This window comes from Clarias gariepinus, chromosome 23 (genome assembly GCF_024256425.1).
Source record: "Clarias gariepinus isolate MV-2021 ecotype Netherlands chromosome 23, CGAR_prim_01v2, whole genome shotgun sequence".
Taxonomy (NCBI): Eukaryota; Metazoa; Chordata; class Actinopteri; order Siluriformes; family Clariidae; genus Clarias; species Clarias gariepinus.
This window is the reverse complement of record NC_071122.1, coordinates 9,837,501-9,864,146: the sequence shown is the minus strand read 5'-3', so window position 1 is coordinate 9,864,146 and position 26,646 is coordinate 9,837,501. Positions and strand designations below refer to the sequence as shown.

The following is a 26,646-nucleotide window of genomic DNA, read 5'->3' as shown; positions in this document are numbered from 1 at the left end:
TTTTCTTGCTTTTTACAGAATTAATTGATTATTGTCTCACTTGTAGCTTATTCTACAATCCTCTTGCCATGGTCAACCACTAATCACTAATCCGCCACCGAACAAAACAATAACAACAAAACATCACTAAGGGCAGGTTATTTTTTTAACCTGGCACTCATGGTCCTTTCAAAATGTCAGGCTGAGAGATTAATTGGACCAAGAATGTGAAGTTAAAGTTCAGGTCTCAGTACTGGAATGCTTGAGAGAGTTGAGCAAACCAGGCAGTTTCAAGCATGCCAGTGTTCCCCTCACCAGGGATTGGCACTTTCCCGGTTTCTCTTTGAAATCTGACACAGTTTTGTGCCCAACAGGGAAATAATATGCCATTCCTAGCTTACATGCCTGTCCTTTATAACTAACTGGAACGACGGAGAGAGATGCCAAGAGAGCCGGATCCATTAGGGAATAATCAAGTTTATATAGACCAAGGACTTGTGTTATTAAACAATGTGATCATCTTTACACAATATAACCCTGCCACAATATCTAGTGATTTTTAAGCCGAGTTACTGTATATAATATTACCTGATCTACCAACAAATGTTTCCCAACTTCAAAAAATATATTTCATAGAGTTTGTCTCTGGAAAACCTGTACATTATTAGTGTTTAAGAAGCAAAATAAGTTTTTAAAGGATGTCAGTGCTGCTAAGTTGAGCAGCTGAGACATTACAATATAGAACCATGCAGTATCTATTTGCAGACATTGATCAAGATGTTTAAAACCGTTGCATGGATGCTATAAACACAGCAAAATGTCTCTTTGGGATTTACACCAATAAATGTTGCTGAAATAAAGTCAATGCTGGCTAAGACAGAAAAGTACAGTATCATACTGTAGCACTCAGTGCATTGTAGCCTGCCATAAATAGGCCTTAGCAGGCACAGAGTTCAAGGCTGTTGATCTGGCCTGCAAATTCCCCAGATCCCAATCTGTCTGAGCATCCATGGGATGCACCGGAGAAACAAGTCTAATCCACGAAGAACCAACCCTGCATTGACAGCACCCAAATGATCCACCGCTAACATCCCGGTGCCACACAACACAGCAAACTGCTAGAGGTCTTGTGGAGTCATGTGGAGGCCCAGAACGGCCTCAGCCAGAGCTGCCCCATCGGCACATGGGAAACCCACACAATATTGGGCGTGATGTTTTGCATTTTGATGTTATGACTCTTCTGTGTATTTTAGATTTTAGTTTTCAGAAACGCATTTCCCAGAAGATGTATCTAATGTATCAAGTTTCATAGTTCCTATGGGATTTGTAAGCATCCGTAGAAGTCAAACATAACAAAATAATCATACCAGCTATAGTGGCTCGTTTTGGAAGAATGGTGATGGCTCCCACTGCTGCATCCTCCAGGCTGTGAATCGGGCTGTTCTTTGCACCCCAGCTGTCAGACCCAATCCATAAGAAGTGCCCTACTTGGTCAGCCCTTTTACTGGCATTCAGAATTTCCCTGCAATACAGTCAGTAGAATCTTAAAGAGGCCCACTGTGTGTCTATAAGCATCAAAAGCATAAAAATAGTATTCTCCACAAAATCATGACATACATTTCAGTTGAGCGATTGACTATACATATGTCATAGTGGAAAATTTAACTTTTTTCGTTTGCACACTAGTTTGACATTTTTTCTTATAACAAGATTAAGATTGTGATCCGAGTCTACAGTATATAATCAGTCAGTTTCTCTGTAAAGGGATTGTAGTGAGGATGCTAATAAACAATGCCTTACCGAATGTCTTCATCATAGGCAAACATAATCACAGCTCGGGCCTGATGAGTATCGAGAAGCGTCCGGATAATCTTGTCGAAATCAGCTTGTTTGCGGTCGTGTGGAATTTTCAGGGACTGTGCAATGCATATTCCACCTAGACAGAAAAAGAAAAGTCTATTTAGCAAAAGCATTTAAGTCCTGGACTATATTTTAATATAGTTTTCAGTGTATTTTAAACCATTTCATGATGATTATCCAGGTCTCTGTGGTACATAAATTTAAGAAGACAAGTTACCAGCTTCATTACAAAGGCAACGCCGATAGATCAAAACCATAAGCCGTAAAATGAATAAATCTGTAGGCCTTTTAAGCGCCAACCCAACTTTAACTTTAGTAGCATGGGGAAAAGTATGCAAGAACTCACAAACATCTGGTTTACTACATAGCCATATGACAGCAGACAACTACAATTTTATTATATGGACATGCTAATGAATCCATGAAAATGCTTTTTTTTTTTTCTTATAAGGATATAATAGGAGTAATTGGCTACACTGTTGTATTATTTGCATCATAAGCAATAAAAATAAATATGGAATTAACTAAATAAACTACAAATAAAACTAATAATAATTTAGGCAATAATCATTAAAAAATGACGTTTATTATGGTATATTCCATGGCTTATAAAATCCATGGGAAAAACAGTCACCTAAGTTCTCCTTAAGAGACAATAAACCATCAGAAGGACTCCTTTGTCTAATTACCTGTGCACTTTGATTGACATTGATTTTGAATTGTCCAGCTGTTTTATATAGCTCCAGACGCTGGTATTTGGAGTCACACAAAGATTTTAGCTCCTGTCACAGTGGTAACACCTTTTTTACAGGCATGGACTCAGAAAATTGGAAATGCAATAAAGCAAAATGCATAAAATGAGTCAAGCCATAAAAGTTTGGCCTGGCTCCTGCAGCATCTTGGCTGTTTGGAGACGTTTGGCAGGACTCCCACACATTCTTCACGGTCCTCATTTTACACACTCACGTTTCCATCACTACCAATATTTATAAAGGAAGTTCATTCGACTGCAGTCATTATATTGTCTTAAAAGAGACATAAAAAAAGACCCATGCTTTATTGGGCTTTATTTATTTATTAATTAATTTCTGCAATTGGGTGTCAATCTACTGTATGCCTTTGTAATCCAAATACAACAAAGTAGCCAAACTGGAGTTGAGTTTTAAGAAGGTCAGTTTAAAGAAAACTGATTATAAAAGATGTAGAGTGAGTTAATTACTGCCCAGTAGAAAGCATATTATTAGGTTTTACTAAAAAAGCTGGTATTAATGTAGAGGAAGCACAGAGCTGAAAGCATAGATCAGATACTCGGGTGTTAGACTAGTAGATAAGCTGTAAGTGCAGAAAGTAATATTAAAATAATCAGACTACCAAGACAGACCAAATCATGATAAAGGAATTTTGTGCAAGCCTTCGCCAAGAAGTATCACTCGAACAAAACAGAATGCTACACCTTATGAACAATAGCATGGTGTCTTACTTTAGGACGATTGTGTATTACAGAAAAAAATTATATCTCTGGATAGATTATTTTGTAAAAACGGACAAACCAGAGGCCAAGAAACAAAAAAGACAGAAAACCCCATAAGGAGAATTACACAGTGTTAATGGACTCAAATACTAAGATCCTACCCACACTACATTTGTTCAAAACCATGAAATAATATACAGTATATTGCATTAAGTAATTAACAACAACGACAACAATAACAACAGTCATTTGTTATTTTAAGACACAAAGGTCAGCTAAGAACATTATTGTAAAGTGCATTTGCAAAACCCATCAAGCACCATAATTAAACTGGCTCTTATGAAGACCATCCCAGAAAAGCAAGAACAAAACTCACCTCTGCTGCAAAGGAGAAATTCATTTGAAAGGTATCCACTACTACTGTATGCTTTAAAGGCTTTACAGAGCATGCGTGGCAAACACATCTGTGCAAAATATACATAGCAGACAATGTCAATATCGACATCAGCATTGTTTCAGGAAATTAAGAAAGACCACGGAATTAGATGTGTCCATATGTCTAACTGGTAGTGTATATATTTCAGATGGGGAAAATCGATTCAGTTATGAATCATGACTCCTTTTGTGGTGATTTATAGTATTTCTACACCGACTGCAATATATATATATATAATATATATATATATATATATATATATATATATATATATATATATATATATATGTATATATATATATATATATATTTTTTTTTACATTTATAATTGAGATGCACCAGTCAATCGCTGGTGACCATAATTGGCCGGTTTATTAGTTTAATTGGCCATAACTGATGATCAGCTGATCAGCCTCAGATATAACCGATTCTGTACCAAGTGCAGAAGCTTCTGAGTGGTGCAACATAAACGCGTTTTGTCTTTACATTATCAAAAATCATGCATGTTAAAAGCCTCTAATCAGCCTTTTTCTCCAAGTTATGTAAGCGAATTAATCCCAAAATCCAGTCACTTACACCAGTCTCAAAACACTACAAGCGCTAATTAGTCCTAAAAATCGTACGTGTTACGCGTTTGAGGCAGTAAAACATGCCTGTTTCTTTATATTCATGCAGGTGGTGCACTCTAAACTATTCAGATATGTTTATCCTGTCTGTTGGGAGTAAATTATTTGCTACTGTAAGTTTGTTTATGACAGATGATATGACAGAAATATGCGCTAGTCAGTAAAAAAAAATAATGTTAAATGGTAAACTTGTGTAGTTAGGGTTACTATAGTTTGTATTGTTTAAATGCTGCTTTTGGTTTTTATGTGATTTTTTAATATAAGTAATGGGCTGTTGAAGAAAGCTAAGGTACAAAAATTAAACTATGACACCTCTTTTTAAAAGTTTAAGGTCAAAGTCAATGCTGGCCACGATGGACAGGTATCAGAACACTCAGTGCATCACAGCCATGTATAGGGCTCGGCAGACAAAGAGTTCATGGTTGTCCTGCAAACTCTTAAGATCTCAATCTGGCTGAGCATTCACAGAATGCATAGGACTAAATTCTGGTCTGTGGAGACCCCATTCTGCAACCCACAGCACCCAAAGGATCTCCTGTTAACTCATTGGTGCCAAACATAATACACCCCTAAGGGGATTGTGAGGTCTTTTTTTTTTTTTTTTTCATTTTTGTTAAATAAATATTGTGAAAAAGTTAATCTATCTTTGCTAGAGCAGTGGTTCTCAAACGCTTTCTGTCATTCCCCACTTAAGGGGGTGGGCTTAGCTGCTCAGCAATTGTTTGTAGTTTTTTTGCACTGGCCAATTCTGCTGTCCACTGATTCAGATTTTACCATGCGATTCTCCTTCTGTCTGTATTCTTCCAGCTTTCTCTCAAATAAGTTGAGTGACTGGGGTGTTGTCTTTAAGTGTCTTCCTTATTTGTTGGGTCTCATACTGTCTCTCTTCTGGCCCCACCAGTCCAACCATGATCCAATTCTTTTCGGCTGGCTTTTTGGTTGATTAGGCTAATAGTGCTAAATCGCCTGCTTTTTTGTGGTCCATGTAACAAATTTATCTACTGACGTTATTATGCCGACTACATATGCTACTGACCCGGTTTGTGCCCGTGGTAAAGTTAGTTTTATATTTGCATATTCGCATCTCCGGTTTTAAAAGCTGCGTATATAAACCCGCAAACCAACATATATTTTCTCTCCACATCGTCTTTAAGCTACACACGCCTTTTTCTCGATTAAGCGCTTAAATTATACATGTTTGAAAGCATAAACACCATTATTCTCTATGGCGCAATGAACTTAAAATATTAAGTTTAATGACATGGCAGGTCTTAGGGTCAATGACATCACATTATGGCTCTAAATAAACTCGTAAATGTAAGGATTTTAGACCCTTCAAACCCCACCATGATTAAATTGATCTGTCAACTAATGTTAACCGGCCAATTATATTCTTCCTGAAGCATGTCAGACAGTACTGTGCATGACTAAATTGACATCGACAGGCCCTGCAGATAGCAATTATAATTAATCCTGCAATGCCGCTGAATGCTTTCCATGACTCCCACTCACACAGCGAGCGTCGCACCTTGACAACATGTGAAAAGGTGAGTCATCAAAGAAAATCGAGCGCCATTATCCACACAGGTATGCAGAATATACTGTAGACAAAACCGATTCTTTTTATTGCGTGTTTTATGCTTAGAGACGGTGCAAAAGGTAACTAAATACCAGTCCAAAAAAAAAAAAAACGGGGTATCTTTGAATTAAAGAGTGGCGTTCATGGGGCTTTAAGCACTGTGATCTGTATTAAGCATATACTGTATAAATGATTGTCAATACGTCATCTGGAGACGACACTTTTTTTCTTTTATTTTACCAACGTTTTTTTCTGTTTAAATGCATGATCACTGCAAGTTCAAAATTATTACACCCTAATAAAGAAAAACAGTGACAAGTTGCACAACAACAAAGTTCAGGTCTAAAAAGTTTGAAAAATCACTTACTCACTCAACTTCTATACCGCTTTATCCTGTATTTAGGGTCGCAGGGACCCGGAGCCTATCCCAGGAGACTTAGGGCACGAGTACACCCTGGACAGGGTGCCAATCCATCGCAGGGTTAGAGCCTAGAACTAACCCGGACCCTGGAGGTGCAAGGCGACAGTGCTACCCACTACACCACCATGCCGCCTAGCTGTGGAAAACTGTTTTACTAAATTTTTATATTGAAATAACAGCTAGGTCAGCTGACTACATTCCATAATGATCCACATTAATATTCTATAACTACTAACCTTGTCTATCAGTGTACTGGTAATTGTGTCAAAGTGGTATGTCAAACATTCCTCTTGAATTTAGTAAGTAACATTTTTATGTAAAAAGAAAAAAAAAATTCAGTCTGGGAAAAATTTCCTGTCATGGTGGTGAGGTGGCTTAGTGGTTAGCACTGTCGCCTTGCACCTTCATGGTCCAGGTTCAATTCCCAGCCAGGTTCTATTTCTGCCTGTGTGCATGGAGTTGGCAGGTTTTCTCTGGGCACTCCGGTTTAAACGGCATAGATAATGAGTGAGAATGTTTGATTGTACAAAGTAGGGTTGCTGCAATACCCCCTGCTGGTGGGAGGGAAGTCTTTCTTCTTCACTGTTCCATCTAAAAACATGACTACGCATAAGCATGACTTACACATCTCATACTTATGCATGTTCATGGTGATATTTTGGACAAAACTGGGCATTTGCGCCTTGATAAGGATGTTCATGAGGGGAAATCCGGAAAGGATTTTTTTTTTTTACTGGTTTAAGATCAAACCTGGTATTTCTTATGCTAAAATGAATCTGAAACCAGAACTAGTTTGTACTTATTGCAAGTCACATCTTGGAGTAGTTCTCTCTAATAGAGTGATTGTCATTGCTGTGTTACAGCACCATGGACAGTGCCGTCTAGGTAAAGTAGACCCCACCCCCGGCATACACCCTTCAAGTCGCTGCTTTCCCACCACAAACCCAGTTCTGAGGACGTTACCGCGGCTATGGCTCTGACATTAACACTCTGTATAATATATATAATATATATTATATAAGCTCAGATATTGTTAAGCTGCTAAATCCTTTCCTTGTATTTATGTTCTAAGGTTTTTTTTTTTTTTCTTGTCCTTTTTTTCATGTTCTTCTTTTCTTTAAATGACTTTTGCTTGCCAAGCTATGATATTATAACCTTATAACCATTATGGCTCATACTCATAAATTTATACCTTGTTGTGGCAGAACTACATAACCCATCACCCCTGCATGTCACATGATCTACTCGCATGTTCCTTAATGACTCTCATCTAAGTCTCAGTATGCCTTGTTAGTCCTAGTATTTAAGGTTTTTCTGTCTTGCTGTCAAGCTTTTGTTGTTTGTTGCCAAGTATGCCTCCGGCTCCGTTACAATGCGTATGTTTTTTTGCCGTATTTACATAGTTCATGTTAACGATTCTTGTTTATTCACAGTTGTCTGTGTACTTGGCACAATACATCATCTACATTTGCATCTGTCTTTACTATTAATTTCTAACAGATCCACAAGGCCAGATTTAATGTCTTTCCGAAATACAGTGCATCAACCAGGCAAGTGTCACATCTCAAATTTACAATACGTCAATCTATAATCTGTTACTTGCTAAGGGGTTATGGCATCTTGAAAACATAATTGATGTCAGATGTTGGCAAATTAATAAAAGAAGCCAAGTATGTTATGTTTTATATGGTGTCATTTAGCCATATGAAAAATACCCTAATGTTTCCTCTGTAGTACAGGTACTTGTATAATATATTTTTTAATAGAAAAAAAAAAATTCTCATGAACTGTTCTGTATTGCTATCTTGATATCAATTGAGGCAGCCGATTTAAAACCCGAAACATAATTTGTAATTCAGGCACATGCACTGAATTAATCCAAAGCTCCTTTGATATGAGAATGAAAGCCATATTCAGTCTTTATACACTTTCACGGCTATCAATTTCCACTACATAAGAACGTGACCCGACAAAGTTAAAAGCTTTGGAAACAGCCATCCGGTATTTTACAGGGCCATTACCCCCTATTTATCTCCGTAATGCGGGTGTCACCTAAGGGTTCTGGCTATTCATAGCGAGTGCAGTGACTTGTCCTGGATTTAAATCCCAGTCTTACACCAGCTGAAATGACCACACTGAACCACACAGAGTTTTAATTCTAGAATTGAAATAATGAATTGCTTATTTTTCACGTATTCAATCCACAAATAGTATGATGAAATACAGACTTGCAGATGTATTCAGCCCAAACAATATGTCAAAGAGATGAGATCTCATGACGACTTAGTGGTTATTACTGTCACTTTGCACCTTGAAGACTGGGTGTTCGAATCTCATCACCCCTCTGTGCCTGTGCTTGGTGAGTTCCCTCTGTCTACTCTAGTTCCCTCCCACAGTTCAATGGAATGTGGTTTGACTGGCATTTTAAAATTACCCATACAGTAGAGTCTGCATGTGCCCTGCAATGGGTTGGCACCCTATTTAAACGTGTGTACCCAACCTTCTGCCCTGAAATAGCCCCAGACCCTGACAAACTTACATAGTACTGTGTATATACACAACTTACTGTTGTTAGCCCTGTTGTTTTTGAATGTGTTGAGTATGAAAATAGAAAGTCACCAATGGTTTACTTTTTTTTTTTTTTCCTAGATTTTCTCCCTAATTCCTCCCCGTCACTACGGCACTTCCACATTAAGCTACTACTACCAGTCAGTCAGTCGGAAGGGCCGAAGACCATCACGTGTTTCCTCCGAACGACGTCACGACAGTCGACCGCATCTTTTCGGATTGCTCGTAACACACTCGGGGGACAGCGCTATCCACTCCTTCCGCTTGCATGAGCTCACAGGTGTCCCTGATTGCCTGTAGAACCATAATTTATTTGAAAGCACTAAGTACCTCTCGTCCTGCCCCTCTGAGAAAGCCCAGCCAATCAGCTCTCTCTAGGCATCCAGCTGCAAGGGGTTACAGCATCACCCGGGAATTGAACTCGCGATCTCTGAATGATAGGGCTAGCACCATCTTGGTTTACCAATTTTTAACAAAAATGTTGTTGTTGGTGTCACCTTTAAAAAATGTGTTTTGATAGGAATGTTAAGACAGTAAAAACAACAGGCTGTAAGGAAAAGAGAAAAAAAAGCACTAAAGCAATGTTTGATTAATGGCAAGGCTGAAGCGCTTGTCACTTGCACACCTTTGTGTATTTGTCATATCAGGGTCAGCCGTGTGTAAACAGTTTTCGTTTACGAAAGGTTGCTGTGCCATGCACGCCCAGGAGAGGAAAAAAAGCATGATGGGCCTAATTCAATACAGCAATCAGAACAAACAAACATGCATTTTACTGGAACATAGACAGACGTGACTGGTCACGCGACTCGAAATAACTTATGACAATGATCATTAGATCTTCGAACTTGGCTTAAGTGCTTTGTGTCATTGCTGTTTTCTGATTTATAACTGTGCGTCACAGAGTGAAATGAAACACAGTGCAGTCTAATGTACCTCCTTTAAGCTTTACAAAGATTGACGCACATATAAAGACCGTGGATGATAACTCACCATTCGACTGTTTATCTAAATGAGAAAGACTTGGCTGCACCGTGAAAATGCTATCTCTTCCGTGGAAAGCAATTCACAGATTATCAGGATTATCCTACCTAAAGAGATGAGTAGTTGATGGAATGGAAACGAAATATACTGGAAATCTGACTCATGAAATTGCAGTATCTGCATTAACCCCTTAATAAAGGCAACCCATCGGAAGCAACCGCAGATCTGATGACAGCTATCTGTTTTTCTGCTCTCAGACGTGAACTAAAACATCTCGTATAGAAAAGAGTCAAGCAGGTTTTTAATATATAATTATGGAGTGCCTCCTAATTGGCTGTGTAGAGGCGGTTGATGTATCGACTTTCCATCACCGGGCTTCAGGAGTGATCAGAGACACTCAGTGAAATAGATGTTTGAAATCCGAAGTGCTTTCTGTTATTATGGAGGTAATTTAGGCTCCGCGACTGCAGAGAACTCACCACGCACTAATGAAAACATGAGAATGAAAAGACGGTAGGTGCATCTCCATGCGGTAAGTGACATTCACTTATTGCTAATTCAATACACTCACTCACTCATTTCTGGTACTGCTTATCCTGTACAGAGTTACAGAGAGTTGGAGCCTGGGGGTCTTGGCGGCACTAGGCAGGGTATTCCCTGGGTGGGATGCGAGGTCATCACATGTCACATAAAGTACTTGCACACACTACCATGAGTTAGTAACTGCCAATTAGCCTAATCTTTATGTCTTGGGATTGTGGGTGAAAACTGGAAAACCTTTTATGTATAAGAGAAAATGCACAAACTTGAGGCAGGAATTAACCATTTACCCTAGAGGTGTGAGGTCACAGTGGTAAGCACTATGCCACCATAATGAAACCTTTTCAATAAAGACCAATGACAGTTTGTGTACATACAGTATGGATGAAAAAGTAATTGAAAAACTGTTACATACAGCTAGTATTCAAGGTGATCTAGAAATTCTTCAGTGTCTGCCATTGATTTTCAAAAAAGTAATCCATCATTTAATGTTTAGCAAAAATATCCAGTGTAGTTTGGAATGTAGTGATTTTGAAAGCATTGCATACGACCTACTGTACCATATCATGTGCATCATTATTAAACCAATCAGTAAACCCTTATGTCCTGTAAGTGGAGCCGTCCTGGAAGTGACCCCTCATATCATGATAGGAATGTTTCATTAAAGCGTAAAGCTGATGAGTCAGAAGAACTTTATATCGATTTGCAATTCCCTCTAAGTGGAAATTCCCCATTTGGAAGACCAGTGCTCTCTAAGGTCAATTCTTTTGACCTGTCTTCTTTCTGGCAGAGAAGGTAAGATGAACTTCAGCTCAGCTAAGGCTTAGATAGAGTAGCCTTCGACTTGTTCAATTACATAGATTATGTGATTAAATCAAATATTTAATTTTTTAATTCTCAAAAAAAAAGACAAATTTTCTCAATTCTTTTTTGCATTTTATGAGGGTGTGTTCAAATCGGCTGTGAATATTCTGCACAGGGTATGAATATATGAATTACGTTAAGTGCAATTCAACACCACAGGAAGCGAAAGTGCTCAGTTCAAAGGAAACTGTGAACATTGTAGGGAACAAATGAACGATGGGCCTTTACTTCGCAGAAGTGGACATAAAAAAAAAAAAATTCAGTCACTGTGCCTTGCTGGAGATTGGAAAAAAAAGGAAATTATAAATCCCTCAAAAAGGGATTTAAATATCTATAATTTTCAGTGTGGATGATGACATAGTATTACTATAATAAAGTAATTTTACATGTTAAGTCCTTGCTATACATCCTAGGCTAGTAATCAGTACAAAATCTGCACTAGAGAGTGCAACAGGTATCCGAGGAGCGGATTATGTTACCAGGGTAGCACAGTGAGGAAGTGGCGTCTGCACTGGTGACGTTGCAGGATGTTTCAATTGGTGTTTTTTTTTTTTATATATTTTTTTGGGTTTTTCCAATTTTCTCCCCAATATTAGTCATAGCCAATTCCTCCCCGTCACTAGGGGGGCTTCCACATTAAGGCTACTACTACCACTCAGCCGGGAGGGCGAAGACTATCCCGTGTTTCCTCCGAACCGTGTGACGTCAGCCGACCGCATCTTTTCGAACTGCTCGCTCACGCACTGTTAGAGGCGGAGTAACACACTCGGAGGAAAGCGCTAGCCGCTCCTTCCGCGAACGCGAGCCCACAGACGCCCCTGATTGGCTGTAGAGCCGTGATTAATGTGGGAGCGCAAGTACCTCTCATCCCGCCCCCCTGAGAGAGCTCGGCCAATCAGCTCTCTCTGTGCCTCCGGCTGCGAGAGGAAAACAGCATCACCCGGGGTTCGAACCAGCGATCTCCGGATGATGGGGCGAGCGCTTTACCACTGCGCCTGTCGGAGGCCATGTGTGTTTTTCTTTTTTAAGGAAAGTTTCCTTAACTGATATTTCTTGCACACGAAGTAGGGAGCACTCTGTGAAGCAACACAACGTGCATTCCAATTGGCCTAAAGTTCCCTGTAAAGTACACTACACGGGTGTTTAGCCATGTTTAGTGTGAATTCAAACCGCAGGGAGAGTGACGTCTGCCCTGGTGACCTTGCAGGGTGTTCATCGACAACATACTATGCACATTAGATACTGTTTAGTATGATATTATATTTAGTATGATTTATAATTTGCTGATATTTATCTAAATTACTGGCTAGATCAGATTTGACATATTTTTCAAACTAAACTGACATATTTTACGAAGGTAACACATTAGATGTTAAGTGACAGGCCATACATTTTGCACTTGAAAACACAGGACCCACGTTGTCTGAATGCATGCCTGCTGCCTTTGATGTTTCTCATAACTAGGAAGTAGAAACATTTTTAGAGCCTGGCACGTCTTTAGACATCCAGACATCCCTAGTCTGTCTTTCCTTACTGCATCATGCTTTTGGTAAAAAGCCACACCTCAAGGAGCCTCTTTAAGGTGCCACTGTTGTACAGAAGAGCCTGAACAGAAATGATATAAAAAGCCAGAGTTATTACCTCAGTCGGCAGCTGGCTCACTGACAGCTGCCCAAGGGTGAACCGGCCAAATTTATCTGCATTATCCGTGACAAAACATTGATCTAGGCAATCATTTTTAGGTTAATCTATGGCCATTCCAGGAGCTGGCGCAATTGGCTGAAATACAACTTAGTTCCCGTGTCTCTAAATCTAAAAATTACACATGCCGTGTCAAAACCTACAAGGTCAGCCCTGAGATACGAGCCCTGACTTGTCAGGCATGAACGATCTCAATGGCTACAGAAACTAAGTCCCTGTTCCAAGGATGTAATTAAAATGGCAGGCCTGTTCTGCATGCAGATCACATACTGTTTCTTACATCAGACCTCAAAATCAGGCATCTTGAAAGCTATTATCTTAGCTTGCCGAAGAACATGCGATGTACAGTATGTAGTACAATGTAAAACACTGAGGCAGATGCTTTCACGAATACATAATATCCCAGGAATATAACAGGCAGTTTTAAAGCAGCAAAATAGTAGATTAAAAGCATGATAAAATAGCTTATTGCCCATGAACATTTTAATTTTCATGGCTGTAATTTTTATTTCATGGCTTCATTATGTTACTCGTTAAAGAACTTCTATATAAAAAGAAATAAAATGCAGAATATAATGTGTTGAATCAAGTGCTATTTTAAAGTTACAGAAAACGAGAGTGAAAGCAATATTGTATTTGGCAGTATAGGTACTGTATCAAATAAAAGCAAATTTGCACTCAATTTGAATTTGGCCGTTCAAGTCAAACAGGGACTTTTGACCAATGAACATCTAAGGGTTTAAAACTGATTGACATTCATAGAAGATTTCTAGCACAATACTATAATGGGTCTCTTTGCTGCAGTAAAACAACTGAATGGTGCTAAAATTTAAAGAAGGTCGTATGTCAGTGAATGACCATCCTGACCAAGGTAGCTCGGAGCCCACTGCAGACGTTTGCGGGTAGAACACCTGATCCTTAAAAATAAACTAAAGGATAAATTGTCACCAACTTGCGGAAGAGGCACATCTGTATGTACAGGACTTGCACGTTAAAGGAACTTGATCTTTTTGAGGTGCATCTTCTGTACGGTCATGATCCCATTCCATGTCATTTCCAAATGTTTGGGCCAACAGGAGTCTCTAAAGGAGTTCCTGGGAAGCCAGCAGGAAGTCCAGTAATGGTTCTGGCGTACTGAGAGAACTTTCTACCTACCTTGATGGGTATCCAATCACTAGTGAAATGCTGGGATAGGTACTGTATATTAGTGTAGCAGGGGACTTTTAAGGGTGTTTTTGCTACTGTTTTCTTTTTTTTTTCATTCACATTTTCTTAAAACACATCATGTTTTAAATGCATTAATTAAACTTTCTTTTTAATTTTTTAATCTTTTCTGTGACATTGTATTATGTTGGACAAAGCAAGAAAAATCAGGTAACCATAATTATCACAAACTTTGGAGACGATCAATGACAAGTCATGGGAGGAGAGCAAAAAGCATATAACAATGTAGAACATGAGATGGAAATCCTTGATCTGTGTTATGGCAAAAAACCTGCACGGGCAAAAATCCAACCATCTTAGAAGCATGATCTACAGACTGGTACAGTAATTTGGATAATAATTAACTTGTTTAAGTCCTGACCAATATAAATAAGGAAAGCCAGACATGTTTGTACGTTCACACTAGAGACCAATTTAAGTAAATTTTGCATAATAGGCCTTAAATAAGAGGAAAAAAACATGCTGGACATGAATATGGACACACTGGCACTGTGCCCTGATGAGTGTTTTCAAATGAACATTTTAGACCAATGTCTAGAAAAAATAGTGCTAAATATTTACTTAATATTTTGTATAAAAATACTTATATATTTAGATCTGTGTAAATAGGCATGAGCCACTCCTCATCCGTATCAAGACCAGATTACATTTTTGGGTAGTCTTAAAGAATAGTTCTCCAGGCTTCCTGAAGGACTTTTTTTGTCTCTAATTTTCGGCAATTTTTGTTTTTATCTCTTATTTTCTGTCCAGTCCCAGTCAATTTCAGAGAAATGTTTTTGTTTGTTAAGCCACACAGTGACTTATGAATCATTCAAACATAAAAAAAAAATAATAATAATCTAATCAATCATTACCTAGTGAGAAACAGGTGCAGATGATAACAGATGACCAGACTGGTGATTAGTCTACTGGTGATGGGAAGTGAGGTTGCTGCTGGGGTAGTTACATAAACAACCAATTTTTATATGTATTTTTAGGCGCTTTGCAGGCTGTCACGGTAAATCATTTACTCCCGTTTCAAATATAATCTGCATCATTTAATTTAACATCAGGAAATGAGGGGAGGTTGAAGACTTTTGTACAGTATTGCACCTTGAAATGTCTTTACATATAAAGTAAACATTGCTATAAAACCTTCAGTTTTCTGCCTATTCAGAAGTGTGTGGGCGTGTAAGTCGCATAACAGCACTGCTGTCTCCACAGCTGTCTAAATTACTGACGACAGAAGTAAAAAAAAGCTGACAGGAATAAAAAGTAGGAATCTTTTCACAAAATCGCTGCCTATATTAAGAAAAAGCAGAACTGTTACTAACCCAATGCCTATAGTTGGCTGCTCTAGATCAATGTTGTACTGGATAGGATGTTCATAAAGTGATAACCAGGATTTGTGTTTGGATTTTTTTTCATGTTCCTATATAAATTAAATATATGTAGTGGCACATATGGTTCTTTATTAAATTTTAATTATGTAATATATTAAAAGGGTATATATTAAATAAATATCGACTGAGTAAAATAAATATTGAATAGTACAGTACTACATTTATTTATTATTTTGCTACAACATCTTAAAGGACATTATAGCACAGGGTGCCAATCCATCGCAGGGCACACACACATACACTTACTCACACACTACAGCATATTGGGAATTTGGAACCGCCAGTTAGCCTAATCTGCAGGTCTTGGGGAAACCCCTGAGGAAACCCATCAAGCATGGGGAGAACATGGAAACTCCACGCTCACAGAGACAGGAATCAGGCCTGGCTGGGAATCAAACCCAGACCCTGGAGGTGCAAGGCTTTTTATCCATTCCGTGTTAGAAATTGTTGACAACCAAGCCAGTTCCTGTTATTACATACATAAAGGGGACTTCTACAGGTATGTACTGTAAAAGGGGTCTATAAAATTCACCTTTTAGTTAAAAATTATATAAACAAACATTTCTTTATTTTTATCCTTTGACTATCTTTGTACAGGCCAAGGCATAAACCAGTCAACTAAATTTTTTTCCTAATGTGACCTCACATGAGAATGTACAGATCTGGCCTTTAAAAATGCAAGTTTTTCGGAAAAGGGATCCCACGACAAAATGCCCTTCATTACCTGTAGGGGGCAGTCTAAAGTATTGTGTGTCTACTGAAGCCGAAAAATGTTATGTCTCTTAGGCGCCCATTGACAGCAAGCGACAGAGCTCATAAACGTGTCGAGCTCAAACTGATATGTATTTATTCTTTATTTTCATTCAGAATTATTATTATTATTAGTAGTAGTTCTCCGAATTTATTTTCTATTATTATTATTATTATTATTGTAACGCACCCGCGCGTGTGCAAAAGGACTACAAAGATGTATGCAAATTGTAGAGGGTCCCTAAGAAGATACCCTCTCCCAGCTTGTTATTCAGCTTAGCTGTTCCCTGAAGGGGCGTGGCTCAGCAGGAGCTCATTTACATGGACACTAAAACAGCATGTTTGAAAGCAATGTGAAATAAAGGGTATTTGAGGTACAGTATGGGAGAAACCATTATCTGAGGGGTATTTCATTTGGAGCCTTAACAAAGACCTTGCGGAACCTCGGAGACCTTCACTACTGTGCAAGAGCCCTGTGCCTTTTTTTTTTTTTTATGTCGTTTTGATGAATAGATCTCCAGGCTTCCTGAACTACTTTCTTGGCTCTCATTTTCAGCAGTTTCACTTTAATGAATTTTATGTTTATTAATTAACAAAATGAACCTATGAATCATCGAAGCATAAACGCATCTAACTTAATGCATGAATCAGTGAGAAACAGGTGCAGATGATGACAGATGATCAGGCCGGTGATTAGTCTACAGGTGGTGCTGAATGCTGAGTGGTTAGAAGAGACAAGAGGGGAAATGAGGTTGTTACATAAATCCCTAAATCATATCTTTAGGCACTCTGCAGCCGGTTCTGGGAAAACATTTGTTCTCATTCTTTAATTTAATTAAATATGAAGAAATATGGCATGGTTCAAAACTTTTTCACTGTACTGTATATTAACTTAATAAAAATAGTAAATCTTAGTAAGGGATCTTTAAGCCATTCCTCAGCAATGCACTAACGATGGAGTCTCATTCCATGAACGTAAAATAAGTATCACACTGTTTCAATAACTGTATGTTTTAACGCATTTGTTATCAGTAGTATTAGTGAGTACATCTGTTTGAATTAGAGTGATGGGATTTGAATTGCATACAGCACTACTGTCAGAGCTGCTGTTGTAGGATATTAATCAATGTGCTCTGACCAACTGAGAATTCAACAGCACTATGGAATAAATATGGAATGAATTCCTTTATTCTTAGAAATACAGTCGACAACCAATTAGCAGTTAATCCCCGCACTGTCAGATCCACACTGTGAGCATTAGTTAGACTTTTCCCACTTGTAAAGAATTTGATTATACAGTTTGTGAACTTCCAGTGCACTTCATGTGGTCTCGATAGGCACTCCTGTAACTCAATGCTTGCTTATTAAAATCAGTGAGAAGGGCAGAGCAGGCAGGCACATCGCCATGGAAAAGTCATTATGTGGAATTGCTTTGTCATAGTGCCTCATTCCTACCAGTGACAATAATCAACGCTACATGCTCTGCTTGGGCTGTGGGGCTTTGTGAATTTTGCAGCTGAGCAAATCCAATTTGTCAATCATGTGCGAAAATAGAGAAATATAAAAACTTAATAAAAAAAAAACGAGCAATATATTGTACAGTTTGTTGTAGTGTTACAGAAACTCAGATCATCAGTCAAGTCAATAAGACTGTCATCCAGATCAGATCCAAAGCAAATATATGCTTGAATGTACACGGCGATTAACCATGTTATGTTCTTGTTACATTTGACAGATTATAGTGTTCTTTGACATCTAGTGGAAAAGATTTTGTTAGAATGCCTTTAGAACTATATTTTTACAATGTTAGTCCTAAATATCCCTGTGCCAACACAAGAGGGGAAAAAACATCCTAATGCTCAGTACATTAAGGTCGTCAGCTGATTTCATTTTATTGCCGCATAACGTTGTTTATCTTACAGTAGATCTGACCAACTGAAGTAACCTCAGATCATAACATTTCCTCCAGAGGCTTGTACAATGGGCACTATGCATAATGAGCGCATCGCTTCATGCACGTCCCGTCACTCTTTCATCCGGCTGCGTGACCTTTTTCCATTGCTCCAAAGTCCAATCCTTATTCTCCATAGCAAAGTAAAGCACAAGTGGTTTTCTTATCACCACACAGATGTTTATTCCCAATCGTGTGAGTTCTTACAACCTAACTGTGATTTATTTATATATATATATTTTTTTTTAAGATACAACACAACTGCATTGTACTGCTATGGTTTGATTGCTTTAACTGTAACAATGTGTCCATACATACTGTAAGCCTTAAGAGATTTCCAATTACTGCATTTTTAAAACAATCCAAATGGCATTGTAACACAAAACACTCATTTCATATGTGCAGTATTTCTACTAAATTTCTCAGGTAATTAGTAGAATTAGGATTCACACATTCAACACATTCTCAAGGTAAACTGTTGCAAACAGCTTTTCTAAAATCAAAAGGGAGCAGACTAGTGCGAATATTCTGTATAAGTTATTCATTTGCATTATAAGCCGTACCGAGCCCCGGGGTGATGTGGGAAGTCATACTGTACATCATAAAAAGTGGTGTAAACCTCTGTAATAAAACAGTAAATGTGTAAAACTAATAAAAGAGCAGTAAAAAGTAATAAAAAAGCTGCAGATGTGTGAAAACATTTGAAAATAAACTGCGGTACACAAACTGACTTAAGGCGAAAAGAGCAAAGCCGTGCAAGTCCTCCTCTCCTCTGCTGTCTTTCTTAACGTGGAAATTTGCAAACAGCAGTCATTTCAATTCAGCAACCCTGAACCAGCAGAGAATGGTATATTTCAAAAGTAAGAGCAACTGTCTACAGTGTTAAACAAATGAAAACCAGGTAGAGATGCCAGTTTGGAGCAAATGAAGTCTGCTAGTGGAAGAGCTCCTGAGGGAAGACCTGCATTGCTGGCTTTAAAAACGAGATGCCTACATAATTCAACTGCCTTGTTTGGGACTTCACTGAAGAAAAGTGAACGAACAGGAGTAGTACTGTACTGTAGCTTATGGATGGGGAAATGATCGAGCTTTGACGTGCTGCAGAGGTCAAACCGATTTGGAAATCTGGCTACCAATTTAATGATAAATGTGAAATGATCAGATTATAAGCAGGTGTGTAAAGCCTGTGATGATGATGTATAAAAAAAAATCCCTTTTTTTTTTTTGTTTATAATCCCCTACTGCACTAACACACGTATCCCAGTGTTTCACTAATGCTTGGAAACCATCAAGGTAGAACGTTTTCCCAGTATACCAGAGCCACGATCGGACTATGTGCTTCATGTCTGAAACCCTGGCCTCTCAGGAACTCCTTCAATGATCCAAACCCATGTGGCTTGGAGTGAGGTCAGGACTGTACAGGGGTTGTGGCTATAACTCCCAGCTGAGTTCCTGCAACATGCAAGTGGTGCTGGTGAGTGATTGGCAAGTTACCATAGACAGATGTATCTTTTCTAAAAGTTGCCGACGAGTTATCTGTCAATTTCTAAAAGATCAGGCATTCCATTTGCTTAATGTACACTGGAATGACTGCAGTGTGCTCCTACCGTAGCCACCACGCCCAAGATCGTCATTCACAGACAAACAGCTTTATTAAAACATTTGTACAAGTATTTTATTTTATTATATATATATTCTTTATTTTTATTTTTTTCGGATTTATGCCTTCATTCTTGCGAATTTCCATCAAAAGTCCCGGTTTGACTTGAAAGCCCCTTGTTCTATATAAACTTAAATATATATTCTAGTTTTCTGCCAAGTGTGTAATCTGGCTTATATCCTGGAGATATCTAAATCTTTATGTGCTTAATGACTGTCAGGCACTGATCAAGTTGCTGACGATGATCAAGCTGGATCATCACTTTATTGATATAAGTCTTATTAATTCAGTTCAGAATCAAATATTGGTTAGGCGATAAGACAGAGACTGATAAAGATGATGATCAAATGAAGATGCCGTATAACGGTTTTTAAAAGCTGACAGAGAACTTTTTTATATTAAATTTTTACTTTAATATTGAAAATATATATCTTTTTACTTTTAGCTGAGATTTGGTTGAGATACACATTCGCAAATAATGTGAAGGGATAGCAGTGACAAAATTTGCCCATGCGAAAAAACCTTTCACACATGTATGTTATCACATATCAGCCATATATATATATATATATATATATATATATTTTTTTTTTTTTTTCTTTTTACTGTTTATCTTCTCTAAAAAGTGACAAACGAAATAGACATGAAACTCATTCAGTAGCTTTGCCCTGAAATCACAAGCAACACTCATCATTCAAGCTTCCCCATTATCCTTCCTGTTGGTTCATTCCCCACCATTCTTAATGCAAAAAATAAACAATGCCTTTCCTGCGAATATTTGCTGTATTCTACTAATGATACCCACTATCTATTTTTTTCTATAAGGGAGCTGTTCCTACAGTATAAGCAGCGACGGTATGACTCACAGGTTCCTTATTGCGAAATGTCACATGATAAATAATCTGTTTCACGTCCTGGGACCACTCATTTATTTGTGACAAAAACTAGACTGGCTGTCTTTGGATTATAGAGCCACTCATCCCACAGCCTGGCTGTGCTGTGAAATCCCTTCCACAACTGATGTCGGGTTTTTCTTTTCTTTTTTTTCTTTTTTTTTTTTTTTTACTGATAACAGCACAATGACCTTGGCATTCAGCATGTGAGTCACAGATCCCAATGAAAGAAAGAAAAATTAAAAGGGAGGTGAATGAGTGTGTGTGTGTGTGTGTGTGTGTGTGTGTGTGTGAGTGTATGTGTGTGTGTGTATGTGGGTGTGTTTGGGGGGGTTGTTGGTTTGTTTCCAGCAGATGAACATCAGGGCCAAATGGCAAAAGCAGGGCAAATGACCGCCAGACACTGCTCAATGCCAAGGCTTTCCATGAATAGTGTCCTCGATTGCAGATGATGAAGGAGTTTCACATGCAGGGAGGAGAGGAAGCCGATACACAATTACACACAGACCTTGGCAAAGGACAACTGTCCACAGCACCGAATTGTTCCATAAGGTTGTTCGATTTTGTGACTTTTATTGGAATTGAGTAATTGTTTTCCTGTCAAAAGTAATGAAATACAGGAATATACTGCAGAAATCATAATTTTATCATTCAAGTCATAGAACACGATTACTTGATGAATTATATATGTGTGAAAGTTTGGACATTTATAGAGGCGTGGCTTGTCTGCCTGTCAATCTTAATATAGAAGGTGTCAGTCTTAATGAAGGAGGCGTAGTCTCGCTCCCTGTCAGCCCCAGGTTGTTAGTGTCTGTCAATCCCAACGAAGAAAATGTGCCTTCAGTTCCTGTCAGAAGGAGGCGTCCCCTTTATGTCATGCAGTCCAAGTGAAAAAGCTGTCTTCTGTTTCTGCATCACATCTTAAGCCTGATTTACAGTAGGCTTCCATGCCAAATCCCCAAGTATACCTTAGGTCTGCGTTGCCATCTACCCTGGTAATGCATCAATTAGAATAAAATAGTGCATCTGGTAGCATGAAAAAAAAATGTCCACCTTCTTCTACTCCTCCATATTTTAACTGAATTGACCATTTCCTATATCCCTTTTCTGTGTTGCAGCAATTTCAGTAAAAAGAACTGATGTTCAACATCTATCAGCTCCGATTCCAGCAAGATCCTCTCAGTTCCATGCTTCATTGTTTGGAGTACGCCAAAAAATACTCGCCAGACAGTGGCAGAGAGACTTGGCACAGGCATCCAGAAACCACGCCACGGACTAGCGCCTGGACGGTGTTCATGTTTCCTCACCACCATTGTCTCTGGCCTGCTTGCCATGGATAAACTGCTGAAGCTATACATTTTTTTTAAAATGTCATTTTTTTTATATCTAGAAAAATCTAGACTCAATTAAAAACTTCAGAGTGATAATTCCCCATCATATGGTCGCCATGGCATCGCATCAGCTCACTGCAACTGTTCTACATCAGAAGCATGATTATGTATCATTATGGATCTTGCACTGGATCACTGAGATTATCATGAGCATGCACACTATCACAGAAGGACAGAAAGCACTGCTCTGTCAGGTCCATTTCCCAGAACACACCACAGTCTAGAAATATGGCTGCCAAAACCTACAATGCCCAACTGTCTCTTGCAATGTCATGTTCAGGCACCAGATTTGTGATCTCTCTCTCTCTCTCACACACACACACGCACACACACACACTGGTGATGGGTTGTTCATGAACGATTAATTCTTTTTGAATGAATCTTAAACGTGATTCAGAAGAACGAGTAGTCTTGGAGAGTGATTTGCTCATTTCTACTGTGCGCGTATGCTTAACACTAGAAGCGCAGAGCAGCGGTCATTTGACCGCAAGGGGGTAAAAAAAAAAAAAAAACTTTACACTTGATCAAATTCCAGGACCCTCCTTCCATGACTTTTCCTAGATCTGTGAGCTTAATCACCCTGTATGCTTACATTTTCAAAATCGCACCAGTAACAGCCAGTATAAAGCTATTTTGCTCTTATTTACGTGAAATCGCTGACAGCTACGCGCCGGTCATGCCGTTTCCTGCATTGCAAAACCTCCGTAGGTTATGTACAGGAAACACAAATGAGTAGTTACCATTAAGTCTTTCATCCCAATCATTCATTCTTTTGTCACGTGACTTATAGACACTATGCAATGCAGTAGATTAAAAACAACGAACGACTCGGACCAGAAGATAAGAGAGATGAGCTGTTCATTCTTTTTATCATAATATGTCCTTAGCTGCATTGTAATATTTTTATTACTGGAACTATAGCTAAAATTTGTGTATGTAGATGTGTTAGGGGTCTGTTTTTTTGAAAATGTAACATTTTAATTTTATTTTTGAACAAAAGAACGAATTGAACTAAATGACTCGAAGAAAGATTTGTTCATTTTAATGAACGAGATTTAAAGAACCGATTCACTAAAACGATTCAAACTTCCCATCACTAACACACACACACACACACGCACACAATTAGTCTCCAATTACCACTCCCCCATAATAAGCACACTTTTTAGTATTAAGTATTAAGTATTACTTGGTGGTTGTTTTATATTGTCACTGTCGGATCTCGTGTAGTAGCTAACATCACCTAACATTACAGCATAACTGAGGCAACCCATCGTGAAACCATTGTGACTTTGTTAATAGACTGGTGATGTGCAAAAACTCATTTTCTGTCCAAAGGAGTCAGGAAGTGTGTGATTGGGTAAAAATGGAAAAAGGGTTTGTGAGTTAACTGGTGTTAGCAATTTTTGTACATATTATATAAAACTGTAGGGGAGCTACTCAGATACAGTAGCACTACACGTTTTATTAATAGTAGCTAGTAGCTTGTGAGGGGCATGTTTGAGACCAATGCTACTGTATACACTCACTGCTTTTAGAAGTACTGGCTCGGCTCAGCTCTGTGGTCTTGTCTCTTATATGCCAAGCCTTTATAAAAGAGTGAATTAAAAATTACGAGCACCCCATTATAATAAAACTTCTGTTCTTATCAGCGCTTCCTGTTGGTGTGAAAGTGTTCCATCAGTTCATTCATAACTGTGGTGTGAGCAAAAAAGAATGCTCCACTTGTGATTTACAGTACATGAAAGAAGAGCAGACGACCTTCATGTACTTAGTTTTTTGGGGTCTGAGGGTATACCTGATGCCGAAACAACTCATGCAAAAGCATAAACAATTTAAGTGTTTAAATATCTGCAATATATATATATATATATATATATATATATATAATGTGGACCGATACTCTCCTCTAAGGAATGAAATTTCTTAAAGAGAATCATTAGAGGTGACAAGACATGGAGAGTCAACGGCAGAGTATTTGACGGAAACATCCTCAATCGTATGGTTCAACAATAAACAGTGCTGGTTACATTGAGATGCTTATTGAAGCTCTGAAGCTTAAACACAGAGAACTGCTACCTAAGGGCGTCGTGATCTTACATGACGATACACATCTGCAAACTTCTGCCCACACTTTCGACACTGTGCTGGTTTAAGCATCCTCCCATATAGTCCTGATCACGACCCATCAGACTTGTACCTGTTTGGTCCGCCCTCCAAGGACGAAGAGGCACTTTTGAGAAAAAAAAATTATGCATTTGTCATTTCTTTAAGTTAGGTCAAATAAATACTAAAGCCAGAGTGCAGATCATTTTGACTCTCCCTCGTAGTGTATTCTTAACCATGGTTTTTGATCCGCTCTGTTTTCCTGTTTGGTTATGATTTTGTCGCTGCTTCTGATATCCTACTTGTGATTTCCTTGACCTACAGCCTGTCCTTGACCAGGTTTAAGCCAGATATTTCTCAGATTGGTTTGCTGTTTGTCAGCGTTAATGAAAGCAGTACGCGCGACCGACATGCACGTTAAAATATTGCTCGGTATTGTTTCTGTTAGAGAGCCATTTTCAGCTAGAAATAAACAGCAACTGCAGCAGCATGCAGACGTTTCTCATTCTTTTTGCCAATTTTGACAATAATTGGTAATTTTACACATCAATCATCAAACTAATAGGGAGTGGCACGAAACTGGGCGTTTTGGGATCTCTCAAATTTGATGGTCACACTCAGCTGGGTTCTGCACATGCCCACATCAGGCAAGGCGATTTAGCCGATTTACATTTTTGACAAACTTGGTTGTTTTCTCGGAACCAGTCAAGCGTGCACACAGCCGGCTTAAGTAAAAACTGTCTCCTTTTTTTGTTATGTCTTGCACCAGCGAAAAGAAAATAATGCATTTAAACGACACCAACAATGAGCCTTCCCATGCAGCAGGTTAATTCTCTGTCTCTAATTACGCACTCTGTCGAGCACTCTGGGCACGTCCTGATGGAATGATTATCAGTTTCAGGCGTCCTGAGGCTTTAGGGAGCCAGAGAAGGCGTGGAGAGAACCGCAGGCTGATCTCAGGAAGGCACTGCAGGGGGAGGCGGGGGCGGGAGTGACACAAATCGCTAGCTACGTCAGTTGCCTGAGCCTTAACATCGCAATCAGATCCTTGTTGCTTTCATCTGGAACAGCGTGTGACAATGGGAAAAAGGGAAGGATGAATGTAGCACGACTGGCTAATGACTAGACAGATCTACTTTCGTCTTTTGCTTGAGGAAACACATTCGCGAGTACAATGACACTGCTAATTACCTGACTGTAGATGCTCATTCCAAGCAGGTTCCGAGACAGAGCAACAAAAGCTGATTCCGATGTTGTGTCAGCTAGGTGAAATGAGCAAAATGGCAATAATAATGATATTGATAAAAGTGATTAACAGGCAAATGAAGTTGGGTTTTCAAAGACTATATGAAATGGATAAATCTTACAGATAGGGAGAACAATTTTAAATAAGGTCTCAGGAGATTAATTTTGATTATGAGCGACTGTCCGCAACCATTCAACATAAATTATCCAGATTTTCCACATTATTATTACTCATTTAGAATGGTTTAACATGTGCAAAGAAAATTACCATGAATCGTCAGTATTTAATGACTACATTTGTAAAACCTTTTCAAATATTTAATGCAGTATTCACATATTCGATTTTAAATATTGATATTAAATGTTATTTCCTCCTTTATGTGCAGATATTTGTCCATTTTGGGCATCCGATGATCATTTTAACAGCAATTTAATATACACTCACCGACAATAGATCGTAGGAATTAAATTAGGCACCATTATGATTCTTTTTTTATCACTTTCCCAAAGTCACTGCATTCATTTAAAACACTGAGTCACTGCTGTATTCAAATTCAATATGCTGTAACTTGTTTTTGACTGCATGCATCCGTTTAATAAAATGCGATCCCGGCTCATTACCGATCCTCTGCTTGTTTAGAAAGGACCAAATGTTCAGCTGAAGAATAAGCCTTTATTGGATTAACAGGCTAACATAGTTCTCTTCAGTAGAGAATATGAAGAAAATGCTGGTGTTCCTTTCAGACTGTGGCTATTAGTCAGACAGATTAGGACGCAAATCTTCAACAACAGAATGGTTTCCTCTAATCAAGTCCCGCAAATGATAAATGTTTTTATGCAGTGGAATCACTCATCGCCTATCCTGTATAAAGGGTCGCGGGGACCTGGAGCCTATCCCAGGAGACATAGGGCACGAGGCAGGGTACACCCTGGACAGAGTGCCAGTCAATCGCAGGGCAAAAACAAACTCACATGCTCATTCACACACTACGGGCAATTTGGGAACGGCAATTAACCT

General features: G+C 38.6%; 1 protein-coding gene across 2 annotated transcripts in view; it reads right to left on the bottom strand.

Moving 5' to 3' along the window:
* Positions 1 to 26,646, bottom strand: part of LOC128511627 (metabotropic glutamate receptor 7) — a 224,341-nt gene that overhangs the window by 101,193 nt on the left and 96,502 nt on the right. Inside the window, exons 3-4 of one of the 2 annotated variants that reach the window (XM_053484569.1) lie at positions 1,780 to 1,915; positions 1,347 to 1,501 (exon numbers count right to left, since the gene is read on the bottom strand). In XM_053484569.1, the coding sequence (XP_053340544.1) occupies positions 1,347 to 1,501; positions 1,780 to 1,915 (291 nt within the window). Of the gene's footprint in view, positions 1 to 1,346; positions 1,502 to 1,779; positions 1,916 to 26,646 lie in introns of those variants that run through there. The other variant, XM_053484568.1, reaches the window with a different exon arrangement.